Source organism: Drosophila eugracilis, unplaced genomic scaffold (genome assembly GCF_018153835.1).
Source record: "Drosophila eugracilis isolate 14026-0451.02 unplaced genomic scaffold, ASM1815383v1 contig_415, whole genome shotgun sequence".
In the NCBI taxonomy this organism is placed as follows: domain Eukaryota; kingdom Metazoa; phylum Arthropoda; class Insecta; order Diptera; family Drosophilidae; genus Drosophila; species Drosophila eugracilis.
The window spans coordinates 213,789-236,784 of NW_024573278.1; the positions used below are offsets into that span (position 1 = coordinate 213,789).

The 22,996-nt window shown below is 42.5% G+C and overlaps 8 protein-coding genes across 11 annotated transcripts; 4 read left to right on the top strand and 4 right to left on the bottom strand.

Moving 5' to 3' along the window:
- Window positions 1–37: 37 nt before the first annotated feature.
- LOC108111821 (palmitoyltransferase ZDHHC6) lies at window positions 38–3,670 on the bottom strand. The gene is made up of 5 exons (XM_017221429.2): window positions 3,529–3,670; window positions 2,589–2,773; window positions 1,700–1,781; window positions 818–1,338; window positions 38–761 (listed from the first exon to the last, which is right to left on the bottom strand). The coding sequence occupies exons 1-5, from the start codon at window positions 3,587–3,589 to the stop codon at window positions 327–329; spliced, it is 1,284 nt and encodes a 427-aa protein (XP_017076918.2). The 5' UTR covers window positions 3,590–3,670; the 3' UTR covers window positions 38–326.
- A 182-nt stretch (window positions 3,671–3,852) lies between these two features.
- On the bottom strand, window positions 3,853–5,418 carry LOC108111757 (saccharopine dehydrogenase-like oxidoreductase). The gene is made up of 2 exons (XM_017221314.2): window positions 5,287–5,418; window positions 3,853–5,226 (listed from the first exon to the last, which is right to left on the bottom strand). The coding sequence occupies exon 2, from the start codon at window positions 5,223–5,225 to the stop codon at window positions 3,930–3,932; it is 1,296 nt and encodes a 431-aa protein (XP_017076803.2). The 5' UTR covers window position 5,226; window positions 5,287–5,418; the 3' UTR covers window positions 3,853–3,929.
- Window positions 5,419–5,844: 426 nt separating this feature from the next.
- On the bottom strand, window positions 5,845–22,839 carry LOC108111714 (suppressor of lurcher protein 1). Its single transcript, XM_017221265.2, has 7 exons — window positions 22,692–22,839; window positions 22,388–22,556; window positions 19,642–19,865; window positions 18,924–19,505; window positions 6,585–7,004; window positions 6,246–6,447; window positions 5,845–6,178 (listed from the first exon to the last, which is right to left on the bottom strand). Exons 1-7 carry the CDS (start codon window positions 22,837–22,839, stop codon window positions 5,845–5,847), a joined length of 2,079 nt encoding a protein of 692 aa, XP_017076754.2.
- LOC108111753 (DNA ligase 3) lies at window positions 6,957–9,786 on the top strand. Its single transcript, XM_041818898.1, is given in 6 exon segments — window positions 6,957–6,977; window positions 7,039–7,401; window positions 7,519–8,311; window positions 8,404–8,878; window positions 8,880–9,568; window positions 9,623–9,786. Coding segments are annotated over 5 exon segments (2,421 nt in total). The 5' UTR covers window positions 6,957–6,977; window positions 7,039–7,049; the 3' UTR covers window positions 9,735–9,786.
- On the top strand, window positions 9,902–12,443 carry LOC108111754 (probable cytochrome P450 9f2). The gene is made up of 4 exons (XM_017221310.2): window positions 9,902–10,174; window positions 10,915–11,434; window positions 11,496–12,153; window positions 12,217–12,443. The coding sequence occupies exons 1-4, from the start codon at window positions 9,969–9,971 to the stop codon at window positions 12,363–12,365; spliced, it is 1,533 nt and encodes a 510-aa protein (XP_017076799.2). The 5' UTR covers window positions 9,902–9,968; the 3' UTR covers window positions 12,366–12,443.
- Window positions 13,148–15,167, top strand: LOC108111756 (fatty acyl-CoA reductase wat). Its single transcript, XM_017221313.2, is given in 6 exon segments — window positions 13,148–13,261; window positions 13,332–13,444; window positions 13,575–14,012; window positions 14,014–14,086; window positions 14,179–14,878; window positions 14,939–15,167. Coding segments are annotated over 6 exon segments (1,491 nt in total). The 5' UTR covers window positions 13,148–13,185; the 3' UTR covers window positions 15,030–15,167.
- Window positions 15,983–18,227, top strand: LOC108111755 (fatty acyl-CoA reductase wat). Its single transcript, XM_017221312.2, is given in 7 exon segments — window positions 15,983–16,145; window positions 16,148–16,177; window positions 16,465–16,577; window positions 16,668–17,178; window positions 17,234–17,503; window positions 17,506–17,941; window positions 18,053–18,227. Coding segments are annotated over 7 exon segments (1,503 nt in total). The 5' UTR covers window positions 15,983–16,102; the 3' UTR covers window positions 18,153–18,227.
- On the bottom strand, window positions 20,086–21,946 carry LOC108111758 (calmodulin). 4 transcript variants are annotated; one of them, XM_017221319.2, is made up of 5 exons: window positions 21,926–21,946; window positions 21,461–21,551; window positions 21,175–21,396; window positions 20,866–21,122; window positions 20,086–20,808 (listed from the first exon to the last, which is right to left on the bottom strand). In XM_017221319.2, exons 2-5 carry the CDS (start codon window positions 21,500–21,502, stop codon window positions 20,637–20,639), a joined length of 693 nt encoding a protein of 230 aa, XP_017076808.1. In that variant the 5' UTR covers window positions 21,503–21,551; window positions 21,926–21,946; the 3' UTR covers window positions 20,086–20,636. The 4 variants fall into 4 exon arrangements, with proteins under 4 accessions (XP_017076808.1, XP_017076807.1, XP_017076805.1 ...); XM_017221318.2 differs by having other exon boundaries at window positions 21,791–21,943; XM_017221316.2 differs by having other exon boundaries at window positions 21,620–21,943.
- Window positions 22,840–22,996: the final 157 nt, after the last annotated feature.

A 22,996-nucleotide genomic window follows, 5' to 3' on the forward strand; every position in this document is an offset into this window, starting at 1 on the left:
ATTAAGCTCATAAAGATTTGAATATAACATTGGCTTATAATTTTTACATATACATATTTATTGTTCGCATGGAGAATATGGTGCAATGACTATCTATAAAAGATTAGCGTTATCTGCTGATACACAACTTGATTAACTTCGATTCACATCAACATCAGACACCAACGTTTACCGTTTTATGTTATTGGTCAACAGTGTTAACAAACTAAACGCGGCGAGGGGCTCTTTAAGCGTGAAACAGTCATGTCTCCAAGCGGTATCTAATTCTATTTACAAGCCGGAATTAGCAAAGAGTGCCATGAGTTTATCCTTGCCCGATCCACGGGCTACATGTACTTCTTGGCGTGCCCGTTTCGCTGCTGCTGCTTTAAGTGGTTGTGGGCATTACCATTCTGGGCAGGAGATGCTGGTTCCTCACTGTTGCTATCGCCGCTGCACTCCTGGACCGCCTCGATGACTTCGACGGCGCTGCGACGTGGGAACCAGCCGCGGATGTGACCCTTACGCTGACGTTTCTTATCGCCAGTTAGTTCCTCTTCGGAGGGCACCCGTTCGCCGAACAACCAGTGGTTGCGGAAACGGGTGACCCTAATTATATCGTCGGGTCGTAGTCGAATGCGGGGCTCATCAGAACACGGGGCAGATACACAAACCCGCCAACCCTGTGAGAAGATTGGCAGCCAGCGTCCAGTTACGGGTCTGATGCATCTGAAGGTGCGGGTACGAGCTCGCTTTTCCTCCTTTTGTGCAAGTTGTTCCCGCTGAAAAGATTACAAGTTAATCATCTTTCAGTATAAAAATAATTTTTTATTCTCACCGTCAACGTGTACTGATCGCAGCCCTTCACCACGGGCCACTCAATGCCATCGCCTCGCTTCTGGCATTCATCATTAAACACCAGTCGCAGATTTTGGCGCCAGCCCAGATCGTAGGGATAGAGGAACTCATCGTCACAGTCGGGATTTCTATATCGCCGGTATATGGCCTTCTCTACAATCCAGATTTCAATACCCGTCTGGTTGGTGACAATCGTCTTTAGCTGAATGAAGAGTAGCATACTAAGGCCGATAACGACGCCGATGGCCAAGCCCATGCCTAAGATGCACATAATGATGCTGGCCAATGTGAACTGAACGCTGGCCAGGTGCGCTAGTCCATGAGTAAGATAGTAGTAGCGGTATATGCCGCGCCAGAAGGAACAGCAAAGCACCACGGTGCCCTGCAAGCTGCCAAGAATTGAAAAGAGCAGGAAGTAGGTGAAGTATGCATGGTTGGCCCAGCCAACGCAGTGATTAATCCACGGGCAGTGGTGATCCATTTTTTTGACGCAGCGATCACCTATGTTTATAATATACACATTTGAATTAATTAATAAAACAAATTAACAATTTTGGGCAATTACAAATTTTTACAAGTTAAGTTTTTATATAGGTGAAGCTTATTTTAAAATATGTAATGATTGTAAGTCACCAAAACTATTTTTATTTTAAATTATTTTTTAATGTCGATGGTATGCAAAAAACTTATTGTTTGAATGCTGTAAGTATAAAAATTTTATTTTTTTCGCTTAGTGACTGTAACTTTTAAAGTTCAAAGCAATTGTTTAAATCAAGTTGGATAAATTATTTTTAATCGTTATGAAAGTCATAATTTAGATGGCAATTTGATGTGGGATTTTTTCGCTAATTTATGGACTTACACTTGCGACAATGATGGGAGCGTGGGGCCTTGTAGCCCTCGCATTTTTTGCAGTACTGCAGGAACTCGGCGTCCTTGGGATCCTGCCAAAAATTTAAATTCATTAAAATACAGAAAACGAGCATATTATTCGTGATTTATGCGCATTTCCCGAAAGCGCCAGGTACAACAAAACATAGCGACGCACAGCTCATTAAATGACCACCACCCATTACCCATGAGCCACCCAAATAGCCCAACTAATACGTCCCTCATGCGTCTCGACTCGCCTACAAAACATTTATGCAAATTCGAGTAATTGCATTACGGACTTTGGGCCACGTAGAATGCGTTCGCGTGCAGGGCCCGCCCGTTTGTAATGTGAGGAGTCAACGCTAATAAATTATATTTGGGTCGCGCCATGGCTGGACAAAATGAATGGTAGTTGAAAAACGTTACAGCCGGTGGTAGCTCTTGCACGACATTTTTGAATTGCCTGGTGGGCCCGGATTCTTTAAAATAAATTGCAGCGTTTAATTGGCGCGGATTATGCGATAAGCAGTCACACACGCCAAAGGGCCGGGTTGGCCCATTTGTCTGGCCTGAAACTCGGACAAGGAAACCCCGTAGAGACGCCTACAGAGCACTCGGCACCTACTCTACTGACGCTAAACAATTGCTTCCGCTTTGGAAATGACGTTGCGCAAAGGGACTGAGTCCAAACCAACCCTAGGCAAAGTACTTTGGCAGTTCGTGACGGGTCAACAGTTTTTCGGACCAATGGAAAGCATTATCAATGGGTAACAGGTGTCTCGAACGAGGTAGAGGTGGTTGACAAGTCATTGTGTTACAACAAATTCTTCTCTTCCATTCCTCTTACGTTCCTATTGGGTTTCGTGTTCTACGGTTACCTTGGGCTGCCACTGTTTTGGCATCAGTCCGGGACCTGTCAACGTGGCCATGACGTAATTAAATGTGGCCAGCGTGGAGAGGAGCAGAAACAGAGCCTGGTGGGCGAATCCAGCGAATGATTCATTTGGCGGCCACCACATCGAGTTCATATAGAGCGTCGTCAGAGTTATACATTTAATGATGCCTGAAAGCAAATAGGTACATAGATAAAATTAGAGTGGTTCATGTCTAAAAGTGTAATATACATAGAGTTGGTGCGACCTAGCCCTTATTTTCGCTTGGATGGGGGTGACTTTGGTGGCCATGCTTCGTTGCGTGCGGAGGAAATAAGGCTCATTTATTTAGTTTATTGTCGCTTTTCGAGTTGATTAGCCGGCACCACGGTCCAGTTATGAGTAATTTTGGCCATTCTGTGACTGATTCTGAATCCTTTTCGGGAGCAGCAACAAGCGACCGGCGTCTAATAAAGCCATTATGCCGGGAACAATTGTTTATCAGTTCAATATCGTGGAGGTCCGGAAGTCTTATGCCGTCTGCCTTGCCAACGGCCAAACGGTCAATTCGCACGCCATGTTTGCGAGGCTCCGTGAAATTCCCGATAGGGTCCAAGGACCCAAGTAGACCGAACAATAAAAAGGCAAACGACACAAACTAAAACGCAATTAGCGCGGCACATTAACTAAATTAAAAGTCCCCTGGTGGGTGGACAACCGATTTGGAACTCCGTTATGTGTAGTAGCAAAAGAAACACGATATGGCACAGACATAAGCGGGATGGGGCGTGGCTGTTGCGAATGCCGCCCACATAGTTACCGCAAATTACGAGAAATTCATACACTTCGAGTCCACTCTCACCCATTTGCAAACTGGATCCTTTCTAGACTGATACCATTGTGTTTCCTTGGATTAAACCATCTGATTAGCCAGGGTTCTACTTACTTAGGGCGGTAATTGGGCCCCAGTGCAGGAAACGGCGGAAGCCGGATATTTCAGCGCTCATAATTTGTATATTTTCGCGTTGGCGTCCAAAATGGTAATGAGCAAAAGGTAAACAACAAAGGTACCCCAAAAGCGATAACGATGACTAAACAAATTGCTATCGGTGTGACCGCGCATTGAAATCCCTACTATTTGAACCACTAAATTTGGAAATAGGAAATGAACTGGTTACCTTCTAGTGAATACCACAAAATCAAATTTAAACGGCTTACTAAAATATCTAATTTATGTTTGTGTAAGAGTAAATAAAAATATTATATTTTTTAAGAACATATCTGTGATATGTTATAAATACTTTTATTTTTCACAGATATATATTTCATAGTTTATACACCGTTGTTTTACTTGTTAGCCACAATCTCGAACTTAATGCCGTGCTCGTGCTTTTCCAGCTCGTTGATAAGACTCGTTCCTCGGAAGGCAGCTCCTGGTGGCAGGACACCGCCGGTTCCGGGCATTTTGTCACTTTCATTGAGGATGGTCTTAGCAGTGGAGAGCAGGGCTACACAGGTCGATCCGTACCCGGGGTTGGGACCTGTAATGCTTACGGTCAAGGTCTTCGTTGGTGGAGAGCTGTACTGATCAGTGGTCTCTGCAAGTTTCTCGGTCTTGGGCCAGCCAGTGGCTTTCATGGTCATTTTAAAGAAGGAACGCTCCATCCTGGCTTCGCTTGGGCCCTCACGGGATGCCATGCCACCGGAGAAGACGCCGGGGTACTTGAGCAGCAGCTGGCGGCCAAAGGAGAACTTGGCCATAATTCCAATGATAGAAACGAAAAATACAACAATACTGGCCGCAAACCACGAGGGATAGGTCATGTAGGCCTGCATCTGAACCGGACGTTTCTTCTCCTGCTCGTAAAGGAATCGCTGAGAGCGCATTACCACCGAGCGATCCGTTTCAGGGAAGGGTAGGATCACTTTATTGTCCACCTCGGCAGCACGAGAAAGCGGCGATCGTGCCTTCAGATCTGGATGGAACTTGGGCAGACGTTCAGGGAATAGCTTTCGGCGGATGGCTACCGACTCGCTCCGGTTGGCGATGGCGTGAATGGCACTTTCCCAAGTGCCGGTGTTGAGGGCCGCACTGCCTGTTCCCTTGGTGCCACCTTTAGCACCCATGTGGACAAAATTTTCCACCGAGTTGACCACTCCGTCGAAGTTCTTTTCTACGAAGGTGACTCCCATGTCAGCGGGAATGGAATCAAAACCACAAGCACTGATCACGTATACGCCTCGCTCCTTGGCAAGATCATTGTATCTCAACTGCATCGTTTCCATGTACTGAGGCTCTCCGCTGACGTCCACGTGGTGGGTGCCGGCCTCAATGCAGGCCTTGACCACTTTTTCTCCATAGAATCGATACGGTCCGGCCGTATTGATTACAATTCGGCAGCGCTTGGCCATCTCTATAAGTGATGCCTCGTTGTTCACGTCCGCAATTACGATGGGCGTTTGGGAAAGGTCCGTCTTGGACTTTGCACCCATTTCCTGAAGCACCGACTGCAGCTTCTCCTGGTTGCGACCGGCGATGCCCCATTGCAGGCCCTTTAGCACGCTGACTGCCTCGAAAACTGTGTACTTTCCGGTAAATCCGGAGGCTCCGAAGATGATAGCATCCAGTTTTTTGGTCGCCATTCTAGAGGTCAAAATTTGCGACTGTATTGATTTGACTAGAATGGTGTTATCAGCTACGGACTCTGAGTTAATTTGGCTGCTCTAAACTGGCGAAATGTTAATAGTGCTAATCGCAACAAATAACAGCTGTATTTATAAGCTGTATTCCAGATAGTAGCGTCGTGACTCCACAAAACAGAATCGTACAGGTGATCGATTGCAGATAGCAACAAGTGGTTCGTTTACACGGTTACTTTCAAAATAATTTAAATTTAATTAAAATAAAAATATTTAATAAGAACTAATTAGTCTAATAGTTTTGAGTACATTTGAAAATCATATGTCTATTCCTGGGAAATTAATATGTTTTTCAATATACGACGAAGGTAAAAATTTTCCTTATAATGAATTCGCCAATTCTTGAACTACTGGCTATATGCGCATTTTCGACAGTGGGAATAGATAACTATTTTATCGATTTTTTTTCTTTAGACCGATATTTTTTAGCAAAAATTTAAATATTTGAATACAGTTCAGGACTTTAGTTGTTATGTATATCAGTGTGTAATTCCTAATAGATTATACATTATACCTTGCAGTGCGTAATAAAACTCAATTGTGGAAGTTATTATTATTCTTATTATTGGTATATTTTAAAAATGCATAAGATATAAAAAATTAAATTGTTTAACTTAACAACTGACTTTTTTGGACCTGTTGAAACGAAGCTCTGCACGGATGCATTGTCTCGCAGATCCGAGATTGAGTTATTCACTGGAATGTTTTCAAACGTATACAGAGCGCGGAATCCAATAGCAACAAACCGATCATTTGAATGCAGGGTGACGCGAAAGAAGCGCCCATCAGAGCGCATTTCAAAATCCTGAAGCTTTCCACAGAATCTGCTATACTTTCGGTCTGTGCTCATAAAATTCGAAAACTCAATGAAGTCGCTGGCAGTCTGGTGGTCACAGCTGCAAGATATACATATATATACAATATTTAACACATTCAGCATTCAGCATTTAAAATAGATCTTACGTTCCAATGCCTTCAACGTCGAAATACGTGAAATGCAGTACAACCCTTTCATCACTCGCTCCATAGAAATAATAATTGCACACTACATTTTCTAGATAATAACCAGGAAAATTGGGAGAATGAAATAGGCCACTTATTCGTTCACTGCTGTTGTAAACGAAGGAACAGTCCTCTTGTTGCACACCGGACATGATGCCATAGTCTGAAGAGAATATTAAGATACTATTAAATTTATGCAAATAAATATAACGTTGATAAACGGACGGGATATCTAAAATATGTACCAGTGGAGTGCAGATATAAGTAATTTGGACTGCCACAATCACTGAAAACACTTACTGGTTAAAAAGCGGTACTCTGCCCGGAATCCGTAGTACTGAACTTTGTTGGTCATGGTTGGTGGATATTTTCCGACAAATTGAAGGTGAAACTGTGGCCCACTTGACATCAGCGGCTTTGGCAAAAACGCGCCGCACAATAGTTCCTGTGTTTCGTAACGCCCGCGCACTTCGGATACGACATGAAGCGCATCCCCAGGCTGGCATCCCGTGGAATTCTCATTCTCCGTGGGCACATTAAAATCGTGGAATCGTATCTGCACCCTTTCTGGCGGTTGCGCTTCAAATTCGTAACGGCATTGTAGGACTCTCGAGCCGCCAATTGTAACTCCGCCGAGAGCGTACTTTGCCAGCAACAGCTGATTGGAGTCGAAAGTCCCCGATTTGTTAACGCGTGAGTCGAATTTCTGCTTGCAGTGTTCTGCGAAATAAATAAAATAATTTATAATTTTTAGTAAGTTTTCGTATGTTATTTTCGAAGTTAAAGTGGCAGGCCAAATTCTTAACTCGATTTGTTAGCAAAAATATGGCCTCTAAGCGGAAGCACCATGAGGACAACAAGTTTGACACCTTTCGAAAAATCTGTGATGAAATTGCCGGCGAGTCGAGTTATCTTAAGAAGGCTGAGATACTGCAGAGATTCTTCGAAAAAGGAACCAGCGGCAAGGGTTTTGAGGGCGATACCCTGCTTTGGGTGCAGTTTCTCATCCCGGCGGCTAATCAGCGGGTTTACAATTTGCAAAACAAGGCACTGATCAAGCTATTCTCACGGGTTTTTAATGCTAGTCAACAGCAAATGCACCTCGACCTAGAGCAAGGCAAGTTATATCTTTTACTTAGCCATCTAGTGAAAATGGTAACTTAAACCCAAAACTATATACTCTATACCTGTAAAAAGTATTATTTACTTACTCTATGTTTGAATGTTTCCGTAGATGGAGACGTTTCGGAGACGCTGCGCAAGCACTTTGCTGCCTCTAAGAAACTGAAGCCCCAGGCGCAGAGCAAACTTTATCTTCAGGAGGTGGAACAGTTACTTGTAAAGCTTGTTGAGCGCACTAAAGAGGATGAACAGACCGAACTTCTAAAAGAGCTGTGCTCGAAGGCCACCGACCTAGATCTGCGTACATTTATCCGGCTAGTGAAGCACGACTTGCGGATCAATGCCCGGGCCAGTCATATTCTGGACGCCTTCGGCCCTGAGGCCTATCCCGCTTATCAGTCTTCGCGGGATTTGGTGGCTATTGTGGCGCAGTTCGCCGGCAAGGGAAATAAAAAGGCTGCACTCAGTCCGGTAAAGAAGGCGAAACAAGCAAACACCAGTGGAATTCAGGTGATGACGCCTATATCACCTATGTTGGCCAGTCCCTGCAAATCGGTGGATGAAGCCTTCAAGAAGAGTCCGGCTGGGTTGTATAGTGAAATCAAATACGACGGAGAACGAGTTCAAATCCACAAGCAGGGTAATGACTTTAAATTCTTTAGTCGAAATCTAAAGCCCGTGGTGGAGCACAAGATAAAGGCTCTAAAGGAGCACATACCACGCGCTTTTCCGGGAGCAGGAGAAATGATTCTGGATTCTGAGATCATTCTGGTGGACACTGACACGGGAGCTTTGCTGCCATTTGGATCGTTGGGCGCCCATAAGAAGCAAACTTTTGCCAATGCTGCGGTGTGCCTTTTCGTCTTTGACTGTATACTGTACGATGGAGAGGATTTGACTCAGCTGTAAGTGGTAAGATTGTTTTATTGGGAATGATATTATCTACAAATGTCCTTGGAAAGTTGTAGCTTATAACAGTTATTCCTACTTGTTCCAGGCCGTTTCGCAAGCGACGAGAAATCCTGGAGCAGAATATTCAACCTATTAAATCCCATGTGCAACTTTCGGAATCGGAATTCCTTAAAACAAAAAGAGAACTGGCGATGATGACGGCTAAGGTGCTGCATGCTAATCTGGAGGGTGTGGTGCTAAAGAGTCCAACAAGCACCTATCAGCCAGGCAAGCGAAACTGGTTAAAGGTTAAGAAGGATTACCTTTTCGATGGAAAGATGGCAGATACAGCTGATCTAGTTGTTCTGGGTGCTTGGTATGGATCTGGAAAAAAAGGCGGAGTGCTCAGCATTTTTCTTATGGGTTGTTACGATGCTATGGGTCGTTTGTGGAAGACCGTGACCAAGGTTCATTCCGGCCTGGATGATGCCACAAACGCGGAAGTGCACGACTCACTAATTAAGTTAACCGAACGAGCTGATGCCAATGCTACGCCCGAATGGCTGCTGTGCAGTAAGTCCATTGGTTCCGGATGTTCTGGCCAAAGATCCGCTAAAAATGCCAGTATGGGAGATTACAGGCGCAGAGTTCACTAAGTCCGAAGCACATACAGCGTCTGGCATCTCGATTCGATTCCCCAGGATTACCCGTCGGCGTAGCGACAAATCTGCAAAGGAAGCAAACGATCTTTCCCATTTGGAAGATCTGTTTGATGCTTCAAAGAAGAATGTGAACGTTGATCTGCTCTTGGCCAATTGTGGAAAGTTAGATAAAGATTTAAATATTGAAAAGACGCCAACAAAAGTGCTAAAACCAAGCAGCAGTCAAGCAAGTAACTCCAAGAAACTTAAAAGGTCGAAGACGGGTTCAGATGATGAAGACCCAGCTCCACCGGTGAGCAAACGGAAGGAAGCGAAAGCAGAAAAAAGGATTCCGCCTTCCCAAAAGGGTATTAGGGACTTTTTAAAGCCCAGTAAAGAGATCCAAACTGTAGTTAAAAAAGAACCGAAGGAGGAGAGAAAAACTCCTGATCCAATTAGTTCAAAAAGCAAGTTATTTGACGGTTTAATTGCTCACTTTGCAATGGGAAAAGATCCAACCAATTTAAAGGAACAATTTTCGCAGCAGGGAGGATTGTGTACCACGGATACACGACAAGCTAATCTGGTCTTTTATAATATGGACGAGACATTGGACCTCAAGAAGCTTAGGTATAGTCTAAACAAACATTAAATCATTAAGTGAAATAATCTTCCCGATTTCAGATCGCTCTACCCGCGGAACTGTCGGCACTTGAATGTTAGCTGGCTCCAAACGTCTCTCGAAACCCAGAGTCGACAGCCTTTCCCACTGTATGCCGTGATGTTAAAATCTTGAGAGGCCTGTCTAAATTGTTTTTACTCATAAATACATGCTTGATTAAACAAAATATATGTATATAATAGACAAGTATTTTATCAAACGCGGCGTACATATGCCTGCACCTAGCGGCAGTGCAAAAAGCTTTAATCAAAAGCTCTGCGTAGCGAAAACAAAACGCTCCCAATTGTTTGTCGCGTAGTTAGTTATATTCTGGACGCTTAGATCGCCGTTCGAATCGCTCATTCAAAAATGTTGTGGGAGTTCCTTGCACTCTTTGCGATCGCCTTTGCCTTGTTCTATCGCTGGGCGACCGCCAATAATGATTTCTTCAAGGATCGGGGCATACCCTTTGCGAAGCCAACACTCTATTTTGGCAATATGACCGAAATGTTTTTGAGAAAGAAAGCCATGTTTGACATAGTCTGTGATCTATATACTAAAGGCGGAAGTAGCAAGTAAGTTGATCTCATTGATTAAAATTATATTAAGTAATTATAACTTGTTTAGAACATTTGTGTATCTATTGTGTGTGCGATGACAACTGTAGGCTGTCAAGGCCAACCAATCAGTAATCTATTTATATACGAGTACACATATGATGGGTGCGGCTGCGTTTAAGTAATTATTGAATATCGAATTCTGAAATGCTCTCAAGCAAAGCGGCTTATCTATGCAACAAAGGATTATATAGATAATTCAATACCAAACTCCATGTTTGTAATTGCTTGGCTATTTCTTTAATAATTGCGAAATGCATTGTTATGTTTATCAGTTTAGTTTGCTTTAATCTTATCAAAATTACGACGGCTTTAAATGTGGTTTGTTGCGGAGGGGACTTTTTGTTCCCATATTTAGATAGCGAAAATAATTGTTAAAGTTCCAGTTAACTGCTTCGATAATAACAATTATTTAAAATTTCACCATTTGCATTGAATTTCACACTTTTCTCTTATCTATCAAGCCATTTCTAAAATTTGTGTTGCATGGCAATTGTTTATTTTGGCACTGCCAAAAACAAACAAAGATTAACAATTAGTCGGATAGGTAATGAACACATCTTACTTAGCCATAAATCACTTATTTCACATATCGTTTTCTAATCTTTTTATATGCACGAATAATTCTATTTTGATTTATCAATAAATGACTCATATAATGCTTATCGGACATTAACTATAACTCTTTTTTTTTGTAGATATTTTGGTATCTTCGAGCAGCGGCAGCCACTACTTATGGTTCGCGACCCAGACCTGATAAAGCAGATTACCATCAAGGACTTTGACCACTTTATTAACCATCGCAATGTGTTCGCCACCAGCAGCGATGATGATCCGCATGACATGAGCAACCTTTTTGGTAGCTCTTTGTTCTCCATGCGAGATGCCCGGTGGAAGGATATGCGTAGCACTCTGAGCCCGGCTTTTACAGGCAGCAAAATGCGTCAGATGTTCCAGCTGATGAATCAGGTGGCCAAGGAGGCCGTCGATTGCCTAAAACAAGATCAGAAATCTGTTCAAGAGATGGATCTGGACATGAAGGACTATTGCACACGGTTCACGAACGATGTGATTGCCTCAACGGCTTTTGGGCTGCAGGTGAATTCATTTAAGGATCGTGAGAACACTTTCTATCAGATGGGCAAAAAGCTGACCACTTTTACGTTCCTGCAAAATGTTAAGTTCATGTTGTTCTTCGCATTGAAGAGTCTGAATAAGGTTTGTTGAGAAAAGATATCAGAAGAATATACTAATATAAAGAGAAATTTTATTTTTACAGATTCTGAAAGTTGAGCTATTTGATAAAAAGAGCACTCAGTATTTCGTGCGTCTGGTGCTCGATGCCATGAAGTACCGACAGGAGCACAAAATTATTCGCCCAGACATGATTAACATGCTGATGGAGGCGCGTGGTCTGATCCAGACGGAAAAAACCAAGACGGGTCCCGTTCGCGAGTGGAGCGATCGGGATATTGTTGCCCAGTGCTTTGTGTTCTTCTTTGCCGGCTTTGAGACTTCCGCTGTTTTGATGTGCTTCACCGCTCATGAGCTGATGGAGAACCAGGATGTACAGCAAAGGCTGTACGAAGAGGTACAACAAGTTGACCAGGATCTGGAGGGCCAAGAGCTGACCTATGAGGCCATAATGGGCATGAAGTATTTGGATCAGGTCGTCTCGGAGGTTTTGCGAAAGTGGCCGGCGGCAATTGCCGTTGATCGAGAATGCAACAAGGACATAACCTATGAGGTGGATGGTCAGAAACTGGAGATTAAGAAGGGTGATGTTATCTGGCTCCCCACCTGTGGATTCCATCGGGATCCCAAGTACTTTGAGAACCCGAAGAAGTTCGACCCGGAACGCTTCAGCGAAGAAAACAAGGATTCGATTCAACCATTCACATACTACCCCTTTGGTCTGGGTCAACGAAATTGCATTGGTAAATTGCCTTTAACTTTTGCTCATTTGCTTGGTTCTTGGAACTAATATGTTTTATTCGTAGGTTCCCGCTTCGCTCTCCTTGAGGCAAAGGCTGTCATCTATTACCTCCTTAAGAACTATCGATTCGCCCCAGCCGAGAAATCCTGCATTCCCTCTAGAGCTTGCCAGTTCCGGTTTCCAATTGGCTCCCAAATCAGGATTCTGGATTAAACTCATTGAACGAAACTAATATATTCCATATGGACAAACTGTTTTGTTTAACTTGTTTAATAAACTGTTTTGTTACGAGTTTAGTTTTTTAATTAACGAAAAGAATTTTAAAGTTGCTTATGGGTCCTCTATTATTTTTTGGTATGATTTACTATTTCGCTTGTTTTTATATCAGGAAGTCTGGCTCTCGAAATTCCGATTGTGACAGTTTCGTACCTTTTGCTCTATATAAAAATATGCAAATGCTGAGCCCTGTGTAAGTAACCGAAGAAAGTTGGCGGATACACGAGAATGGGTAGAATGGGATATACGATCATATTATTGACATATATTTACATATAATGCACGCCCAAGTTTCAAAATCACTCTGCATTTAGGGTATTAAAGACATTTTCAATTTTTACTTTACACAAAATGTTACGAACAATATTCTGAAAAATATTAGCTAATTGGTTAACTTATATATAAGAATTATATATTTTGAAATATTAATTTTGTATTGGGGATAAAAAGATAAATTTCAATTAAACTTATGAAAATTTAAGACAAAACACGGATTGATATTTTTCCTTAATAGAAATCGTGAAAAGGAATATTTGTTTCATATAGGTATATACAGTTATCGAGTATTCTCTGTATTTACACTTTCCAGTTCCAAGTTTATTCAGCAACTTAAGGAAATATTCATATTGTCTGATTGCATTGCATATCATTGCATTCTTTTATAACATGTAGTTGACTATAAAATGGTATAAATAAGAAAGAGACACTTATTTGATGAAGTGAATTTACAGAGTGGATATAACTTTCGTAGCTTAAAATGCCGAGTGAAATTTCAAGTTTTTATAAGGATAAAACAATTTTTATAACCGGAGGCACAGGATTACTGGGCAAAGGTGTGCTATTAAATAAAAAACCAAAAACATTTGTTATAATATCATTGTTCTGCCTTTAAAAAAATGTTAGTGATCATTGAAAAGCTATTGCGATCGACGGAACTGAAACGTGTATATTTTCTTGTGAGACCCAAACGGGGAGAGAAAGTGGAAGTTCGATTTGAAGCATGGAAAAAGGATCAGGTTAGTGCCGGTGAAGGACTAGTTCAGTGCTACAGGACATTTGGATAATAAATCAATGAATTAGTGATATAAAGTTTAAATAAAAAGTTCGTGCTAAAAAGGCGACCTATGCATAACTATTTCACTGCAGGTCTTTGAAGTTCTGCTCAAGAGGAAGCCCCAGGCACTGCAGAATGTGTTTCCGATTTCGGGCGACTGTTGTGAGCCGGGATTGGCCATTAGCGAGGCGGATCGAAAAGTACTGATCGCTGAGGTGCAAGTGGTAATGCACGCAGCCGCATCAATAAGATTTGAGGAGCCACTAAAGCAGGCATTGAATATGAACACGTTGGCAGTCCGGATATTAGTGCAACTGGCAAAGGAAATGTGCCGCCTCGAGTCTTTCGTTCACATCTCAACGGCTTACTCCAACTGTGTGGTGCACCAAATCGAAGAACGTTTCTATCCGGAGCACCTAACCTGTCCCGCTGATAAGGTTCTCGATCTAACCGATTCCCTTAGTCCCGAGATAGTGGATAAAATGGCTCCAGCCCTCCTAGGAAAATTTCCAAACACATACATCTACACGAAAGGCTCTAGGAGAACAGGTAATCAAGGAGGAGGCTAAGGACTTGCCAGTGGGCATTTTCCGACCAGCAATAAGTAAGTCACATTGTAAAGAAGAAAGAAAAAGCTTCCATTAAGCTTTTATATATATATGGACTAGTTCTAAGAACTTCTTTCTGGACTTGCAGTTTCCTCCACCTTCAAGGAGCCAGTGCCTGGTTGGATCGATGGCTTGCAAGGACTTACTGCCATGATTTATGGCAGTGCCTATGGTATTATACGTTTATTGCTTGTTAATCTTAAAAGGACAGTCCATTTAGTTCCGGCCGACTACTGTGCTAATTTGGCCATCGCTACCGCTGTCGAGATAGCCAAACGGGATAAAAAGAGTGAGCCACCCATTTACGCTTATGCATCCAGCCAATCGAATTTAGTGAGTTTTGGCCAATTTTTGAAACAATGTTACAATAATGGATTGGAGGTACCAAATCGAAAGATGATTTGGTACCCATTCAACCATTGTACCTCATGTCCCTGGCTTTTCGAAGTAGGCCTCTATTTCTATCACTTGTTGCCCGGATTACTGATGGATATCGCCTTACGTCTGAAGGGTAAAAAGCCGATTATGATTAAAAGCTATCACAAGATCCACGAGTGCCAAAGGAGTTTGGTACCCTTTTGCAAAAAAGATTTTGTAATGAATACCAGAAATACTGACCAGCTGTGGCAGTCGTTGTCTCCAGAGGATAAAAAGGAATTTTTCTTTGATATTTCGACTATAGATTGGAATGAGTATATTACACATGTCATGGAAGGAATTCGACTCTATTTGTTCAAGGATCCCCGGACGCCAGAATCCGTTGCCGAGGGCAAGAAGATTTTATTTAAGTAAGTGCTAATTTGTATACGTTCTGATTTCTTAATATAAGGAACTTTGGACTTTTACAGGTTTTACGTATGGGATAGAATTGTTAAGATTGTATTAGCTCTTTTACTTGGTGCATTTATCTGGCTATTGTACAATATAGCATTTAACTGATATTTCGGCTTTACTAGAACTTAATATGTCGGAATACCATTAATATTTTGTGAAAAGGGTAAACTTGCAAATTCGACGTGTGTTATTTAACTTAATTTTTTTTTTTTATCTTTAAATATATACAAAAGTATAAATCAACATTAAAATATAGTTTTTTTTTTGTATCCAGACCTCACTTGAACAATCCTTGATGTAAAAAGACAAACAAAAAGACAAAGAGAAAGTCAAAGTTCTCTGATTAATAGAAAGAAAATGTAGACAAATATTCAAATGCGCAAATAGTTGCACAATTCAATTGTAATTGGAACGATTTTCACCTTTATAATTGCGTAATAACGAATTGAATTAACACGTCTGCATTTCGATTTCCCATATAAATTAGGCAGTCACAAGGCCACTAATTATCTCTAGACATTAAAGTAGAAAACTCACTGTCCAAACACTCAGCACATGGGTGCGGACCCTCGAATTTAATTACCTATCCCCATTCAGACTGTCCCACCAACTACCGGGTTTCATTCTCTTTCGCTAAGTTGGTGCACTTTACCTCGGCGCTTTGAGGCAACAGCGTTTTCCAATTAGCCAAATGGAGGGATCACAGGGCGCCACGCCACTTGACACATCAGCGCATTCGATTCCGATCCTCTGCACCATAAAAATGAAAAAAAAAAAGAAAAAACAAAACCTTAGGTTCTAATTTCATTGTAAGAAAGGCAGAGCTAATTGTTTGCTTAGCAGGTCAGCCACAATGTTCATGCTTTAATGGGCCATGTCCAAAGGGGCGTATACATTATACTGAGCTGCTCCGCGGGGGGAATCTTCACCAGCTTTGGCGGGTAAGCAAATGTTGACGGATATTAACGGATTTGTGCAAATGTGTGTTTGGTAAGACAATTGATTTTTTGCGATCAGCGTCCAGGTGTATAAATAGCGGCAAAAATCACTGAGCCCCTCTCATTCAAGCATCAGTCGGGTGTGCATCGTTCTAAACCGGTCGTCGAAATTTTGAAGAATTGTAATCGGATATCCTGTATAATATATGTGATCAGGGTCGTTTTATAAGTCCAGGAAAAATGGCAACGGAAGTGCAAACCTTTTACAAAGACAAAATAGTCTTTTAACAGGCGGTAGTGGATTCCTGGGAAAAGGTATACCGAAGATTGATTACATCTGAATTTAGAAATGCGTTCTTAAGTTGTGTTTTTAGAAATATAAAAATAAATATTTAAATAAATATAACAAACATCAAATTAAAGGAGATAGATCGGTGATTGTTTGTTGTTTTTATAATAAGTTATCCGATTTATGGATGTTATAAATCTACCAAACCAGTTTAATATGTTTTACCCAAACGTGTGAATCGCTAGAATCAGACAAAATGATTTCGTAAATCAAATAAAGTTCACGATCAAAATCAAGTTTATTGCTTTTTCAGTGACCATTGAGAAGCTGCTCCGCACCACAGAGGTGAAGCGCATCTATGTGCTGCTTCGAGCCAAGAAAGGCCAGGAAATGCAGGAGCGATGTGCCGCCTGGGAAACGGATCCGGTACGTGATCCTTTTCTCAATTTAAACTTCAGTTTGCCTTTTTGATTAAAATAGTAAATCTCATTAGTTAAATAAATCTCACTACTTCAGGTCTTCGATGGCCTGATGAAAACGAATCCGGAAGTACTGAAGCGGATAGTGCCTCTTGCCGGAGACTGCGAGGAGCCCGATCTCGGTCTGAGCATCTCCGATCGTCAGGTGTTGGTGGATCAGGTACAGATTGTATTCCACAGTGCAGCCTCTGTGCGTTTTGTAGAGCCTTTGCACATCGCTCTGGCCGTGAATACAAGGGCCACTCGTCTTATGATTCAACTGGCCAAGCAGATGCCCCATCTGGAGGCCTTTGTTCATGTGTCCACCGCGTACTCAAATTGCGTGGTGGAACACATCTTTGAGCGATTCTATCCAGAGCATTTGACCTGCCCCGCCAACAAGGTCCTGGAGTTGCACGATACCTTAAGTCCGGAGCTGTTGGATAACATGGCACCAGCATTGATGGGAAAGTATCCCAATACCTATACATATACTAAAGCTCTGGCGGAGAATGTGCTCCGTGAGGAGTCGGAAGATTTGCCAATCTGCATTTTTCGTCCTGGTGTTAGTAGGTGAATCTCTTTTCAATTTTAAGGGCTAAACTAAAACGTATGATTTCCCAGTAATTGCCAGCTATAAGGAGCCCATGTCCGGTTGGATTGACAATCTTTACGGACCAATTGCAGTTCTCTACGGAGCAGCTTTCGGTGTATTGCGCATCACACGGCTAAATTTGAAGGCCCAGGCCGGAATCGTTCCGGTTGATTACTGCGTTAATATGGTCCTGGCCTGTGCTTGGAACACTGCCCGAGAATGGAGCATCAGTTTGCCATCGGAGCCAATGATCTACGCTTTTACGCCGAACAGGGATAACCTGATAACCTGGGGCGGTTTCGAGACAAGGCGGCACGACTAAGGCAAACCTATCCGCTGAGCAAGATGATGTGGATGCCATTCCTGCACTGCACCACCATCCCTTGGGTATTCCGATTCGTGGCCTGCTTTTACCACCTGCTTCCTGGTTATGCAATTGATCTGGTTTTACGGTTACGTGGTCGCAAGCCACGGATGATCAAGATGTACGACAAAATACACAAGAATATTGACATTCTGGCTCCCTTTGTGGACACCTCCTGGAATTTTGATACAACCAACACCCGCAAGTTGTGGAAACGTTTGTCTTCCGGGGACCAAAAGCTTTATGACTTTGACATGAGCAGTGTCGACTGGGATGATTATTTTTTGAATGCCCTGGCAGGTATTCGAATTTACCTTGCCAAGGAGGATCCAGGCCAGGAGACTTTGGAGAGGGGCAAAAAGATTTACAAGAGGTTAGTAAAATATTTAGAAAAGGTTGACCTTCCTTCAAACAAGGCGATTATAAAATATCGTTTAGTATTCGAGTTAAAACACTTTAAAACACTTTTTTATACTTTTCACAGATTCAGAATTCTCCATCGGCTCTTGCAGTTTACTATATGTAGCGGAGCTGCTGCCCTTTTGTGGTCCATTTTCAAACGACTAATCAGCCTCTTCATTTAAGTCAACTAACAAACAGGCACAGGCAAAGGCTGTACGTTCTTTGTTTATAGTTTAATAAATGTTTTGGAAAAAGTGTTAAATGCTTTACTCACTGGAGGGCGCAGGTGCACAAGACGCCTCCAATTGGTGGACAAAGAGACACCATAGACTAAATTTAATGAGAACCGATGTAAGGCGCGCCATTTGAACGCGACAACAGTTGGCAATAGACTGAGCCAACCCCAAGGCCCAAAGCGATTTACATAGGCAACCACTCAGTCTCAGGCCCCGTGAATTGGCCACATCCGTTTCCGCCTCGGAATCCGGACCAAGGCAGACGGATGCTGTCGAACGTCGCCGGGCGTGGGGAGACTAGTTTTGCCGCCATTTTCCATCGATTAACTTAACTCAATTGGATAGTGGTTATTTTGGGGGGTAGGATTAAGGAAGGGAACCAATGAGACCACTAAGAAAAGTTATTAGTATTAACCTAGGACATCAATTAATCGCTTTAATATTTTATATTTTAGAACTTTGATTTTTCGTTTAACAATTTCCGAAAATATTTTTAATCTAAAAATGATGTTTCATGAGTAATTTGTAAGTCCTTTCATAGGACATTTTTGGGTCTACTCGTAGTAAAGATGTAAATTCAATAACCTTTCTTAAATAATTCAGTTTCATCATTTGGCAATATGACTTATTATAACTTATTTTTTAAAGTGCATAAAAGCAGCGAGTAAGGGAATTAAGTAGCTGAATCTAATTTTTATTTATGGGGCGCCAACTCACCAAATGAGCGTCCGGGCTTCGTCAATTCCACATCCGTCGGCAGACTGTTGGCCTTGACGGCGAAGGCCTGCTCCTGCTGGAGCTTTTCCTGCTTAACAGCCACACTGGCTGCCTCCATAACCGCCGGTGGTGGGGGCGAGGGCTCCGGCACACCCAGCTCATTTGGCACGAACTTGTACTTACCCCGGAACCCCTTGGCCGTACGATTGGAACTGGCATTAAACTCGAGTAGCAGATCAGGTCCACTGCTTACCAGTCGCCGGGTGGGACGGCTGGAGCAGAGTACATCGATCACCGAGCTCATGTGAGCGGATTCGGCGTCGAATAGGGTAAGTTTATCCAACTGGCAGCCACCGCTGGCCACTGGTGGCAGTTCCAGCTCTTCGAATAGAATCTCCACGTGGGTATCCGGACGGCCAATGAATTTGTAAGCGCACTTTATGTGTGCTGGATAGTGGGCCGGGAACTGGGGCGAGTGGAAATAGCCCTGGCCCAGATTTCCCACCTCACCGGATAAGCTGGCAAAGAAGTAGAAGTCACAGAAGCTGTGCGGCACCAAGCGTCCATCTGTTTTGAAGTTATCTAAGGAGAAAATAATAAATGAGTTATTAAATAAATAATCAGATTATTCTTTAATAAATCCAATAATCAATTTATAAAAGTGGATAAATCTGGGAAAATAATCTATTTTATATTTGTGTCATTGAAATGGGCTCACCTCGTTTAAGAAATCGATAGCTGGCGGTTAGGGTCAAGTTCCAGTTGGCCAAATCGGTGGGCGGCTGCTGGAACCGGAGGCGCAGTCCGAGCAATCGACCCGAGCTATAAATAGGCGTGGCACTGCGGTTCCGGCTATGCTGGCAAAAGGTGTCCGCCGCCAGTGTCGCGTTCTCGATGACGGGGTCCCGCAAAAAAGGAAAGACGTCTATGCTGTCCAAGCAGCTGTCACGAAATTGCATTTGATGAGGAATAGAAATGAAATATAGAGGGAGAGGGAGAGAGGAATTCCGCAGGCCGACTGCATTGGCCAGAGCAGATGCGTAATGATGTCTAAAATTTATTGGCCGATACTTTTGGGGCTGGCTCGTTGGTCAGCCAGCCTCCCTATAAATATATACACCTTGCAGCTAGCAAATGGCCATTAAGAAATAATTCCCAACGCTTCGCTGGTTCTTCACGATTTATTTTGATAAAAAGTCGAACAAAAGTTGGCGTTAAGGCTAATACGATTGTCACATCGGCACAGCTGTTTTGGGACTTCAAGTAATTCTCAACAAATTAACGATTACGAACTTAAGTAAAATGGATATAAAGATATAGCTGATATTGTATGTATTTAAATTAATTAAAGCACGAAAAGTAATAGACTATATTTTGGATAAAATCAAGCCAATTGGCTGAATATATTTGGTTATAAATTTGACATTTCTGATATATTAAAGGAATATTTATAATCCAATGAAATGATATTTGTAAAAAGATTTTTAAGGCCTTTTTGACAGGCAGATTCGAAGTAATATATAGTATTATATATATTTAATAGTCTTTCTGTATTGATATTATTTTAAGGAAAATAAAAATCTTCGAATCTTGAAAAAAAGGTGTTATGGAGATATACCTAATTTAAAGTTTATCTGAAAGGTAAAAAATGATTTATTTTTAAGAAAATTATGTAGGTTGAAGTTCCAATCAATTTTTTAATATCCACATAAGTTATTCTCCTTTTCTTTTGCGCATTCCACTGAGCATCCGACAAAAGGCCGGGTAATCAATCATGGGTGGTTCCTCCAAGGACTTGGGCTTAGCCATAGGTGCATGACTAAGAGCTTCCTTGGCTTCGTTGAGGGTCATTTTATCGCCATAGTTGGTCAGCTCTTCATAGATTCTAGGAAGTGGTTAAATGAAGTTTTATTCTGAAACCATTTGTTTCCTTAAAACCCACTTGCGTTCATCAATCTTGCCCGTGCCATGGTCATCCCATTTGCTCCAGGCCTCAAGTAGCACATCCTCGGGATCCAGTTCCTGGGTGCGACGACTCATCAGCCTTACAAATGCCTCGTAATCGAGTGGTTCCTTGGCCTCCTGCATCATCTGTTCCAGCAGCTGCTCGTTTGGTTCATTTCCCAATGCCGTATAGGTGAATCGTAGGTCTTCCTTCGAGATCAAGCCATCGCAATCCGTATCAAAAAGTGAGAAGACCTTGGGACAAACCACGGAATGAACCTCTGCCAGTCAATGCTCTTAAACTTACTTCCTTCAGCTCAGCCAGTTTGGCAATGTCCAGTTCATGGGGCGCCACATTATCATCGGCACTCATCTCCTCGGGCAGCGTATAGTGACCAGTGGACTCTGGCAGTTTCAGCGTGGGATTGAAGATCTCATTAATCACGGCCATGGCCTCCGAATCAGCTAGGTGAGAAGGTGGCTGGGGAGTCTGTGACTGCTTGCGAGCGGTACTGGCGCGACGACGACGCTGGATTGAAAATTTGATTTCTGTCATTTATAGACAGTTTTTCACTATAACTTTTTTCACTCACTCGCTCCAGATCCTCTAAAGAAACCGATGGATCCATAGACATTTTGAAAGAATTTGTGCACTACCAACTTTTTAGATTGTTCACTACTTAACTTTGAAACGGTTTAAAAAATTGCTATTAATATCATTTAAACGTTTTCGAAACTTTTTTTTAACTTACTAATTCAGAGAAAATAACACATTCATAGCACTCCAATTAATTTGATTTTTTATAGTCCTTAAGAATTTGTAAACGAAAATTTTACATATTTTTTTTAAAATTTTGAATTAATAAAAAATCATATCTATCAGTGATAGTTTCTCTGATGCTCGAAATCTTTAAAACACCGACTTCCGGCCGTTCTAATGCTTTTTCCGAACCACTCCAAACATAAACACTTTCAACCACCGACTAGGACACTCGCGAGTGCCTAGCGATTCGAACGCGTTTTTCTAGCGACTGATGCACCTTAATAATTACTCATACGTTTGGCGGAGAACTCGGTCGAAGATCCACTGAAATGTGCTTGGCCAGTGCTCTCCAATTTTATTGACAAATCGATTCCGAAATATTGTGTGCGTTATTTTTATGGCGCAAATGTGGATGCATACAATTTTGCATAAATTGACACAAATTTGCGGGATTTATATAAATAACCAGGCGTGCCGGCGGCCACGGCTTCACCAAAAAGCGGACCGCCCACATGGCCTTCGCAAGGTATTTTAATTACATTGCCGTTGCGATGGGGATTTGGCTTCTGCCCCATTCCACATTTGGCCACGGCATTTCCTCGACGGACGCCAGCCTTATCCATCGACGGATTCGATTTTGATGGCTGTCTTTGGCAGCTGTCCTCCGATTCGAGATCCAATCGGCTACAGCCTTTCCCCTGATCCCCTAACCCCCCTGAATCGATCCCGGAATTTCAGCGGAAACATTGCCACTCACCCGGGGCGCAGCTGCAACTGCTCGAGCTGAAAGGCCACCAGCTCATCGTCCATTCCACCGATGAAGATCATCAGGCAGTTGTTTTTGGCTCCAAGCGAATGGCTGGCATTAATGGCCATTTTGCCCCATTGGGTGGCATTCCGTTCGGTCAAGTGAAGGCAGGAGCAATCTGAGGACAGATGGAATCAAAAGGTCTTTATTTTTAACTAAATTTAAAATATTTCTTTAAAAAATCTTTTCTATTTTTCTTTTCTTTTCTTTTCTTTAGAAACCAAGAGTAAACAGCTTCTTCATTTCAACTTACCAAGCCAGAGATGCGATTGCTTGCTGTTGGCCACTTGCTGGTGTGGTTGACCATTTCCGGTGGCCATCAGGGCCATGGCTAATCCCAGAGCCAAAGTTGCGGCCGACATCGTCAGCGGCCAAAGTGAGACTGTGATGCCGGATCCCATTATCCTGCCGTCTACCTATGGGCTGCCGATGTCCGGTATAAAAATAGCCAGCTCCTCTTCGTATAAAACTGTGGCTCCTCTGCCTTTTTGTGTTGTCGTGCCATTAAATTTCAGTTGAGGTTTTACAGGTGCCGCCGTCATCATCAGCATCCGCTAG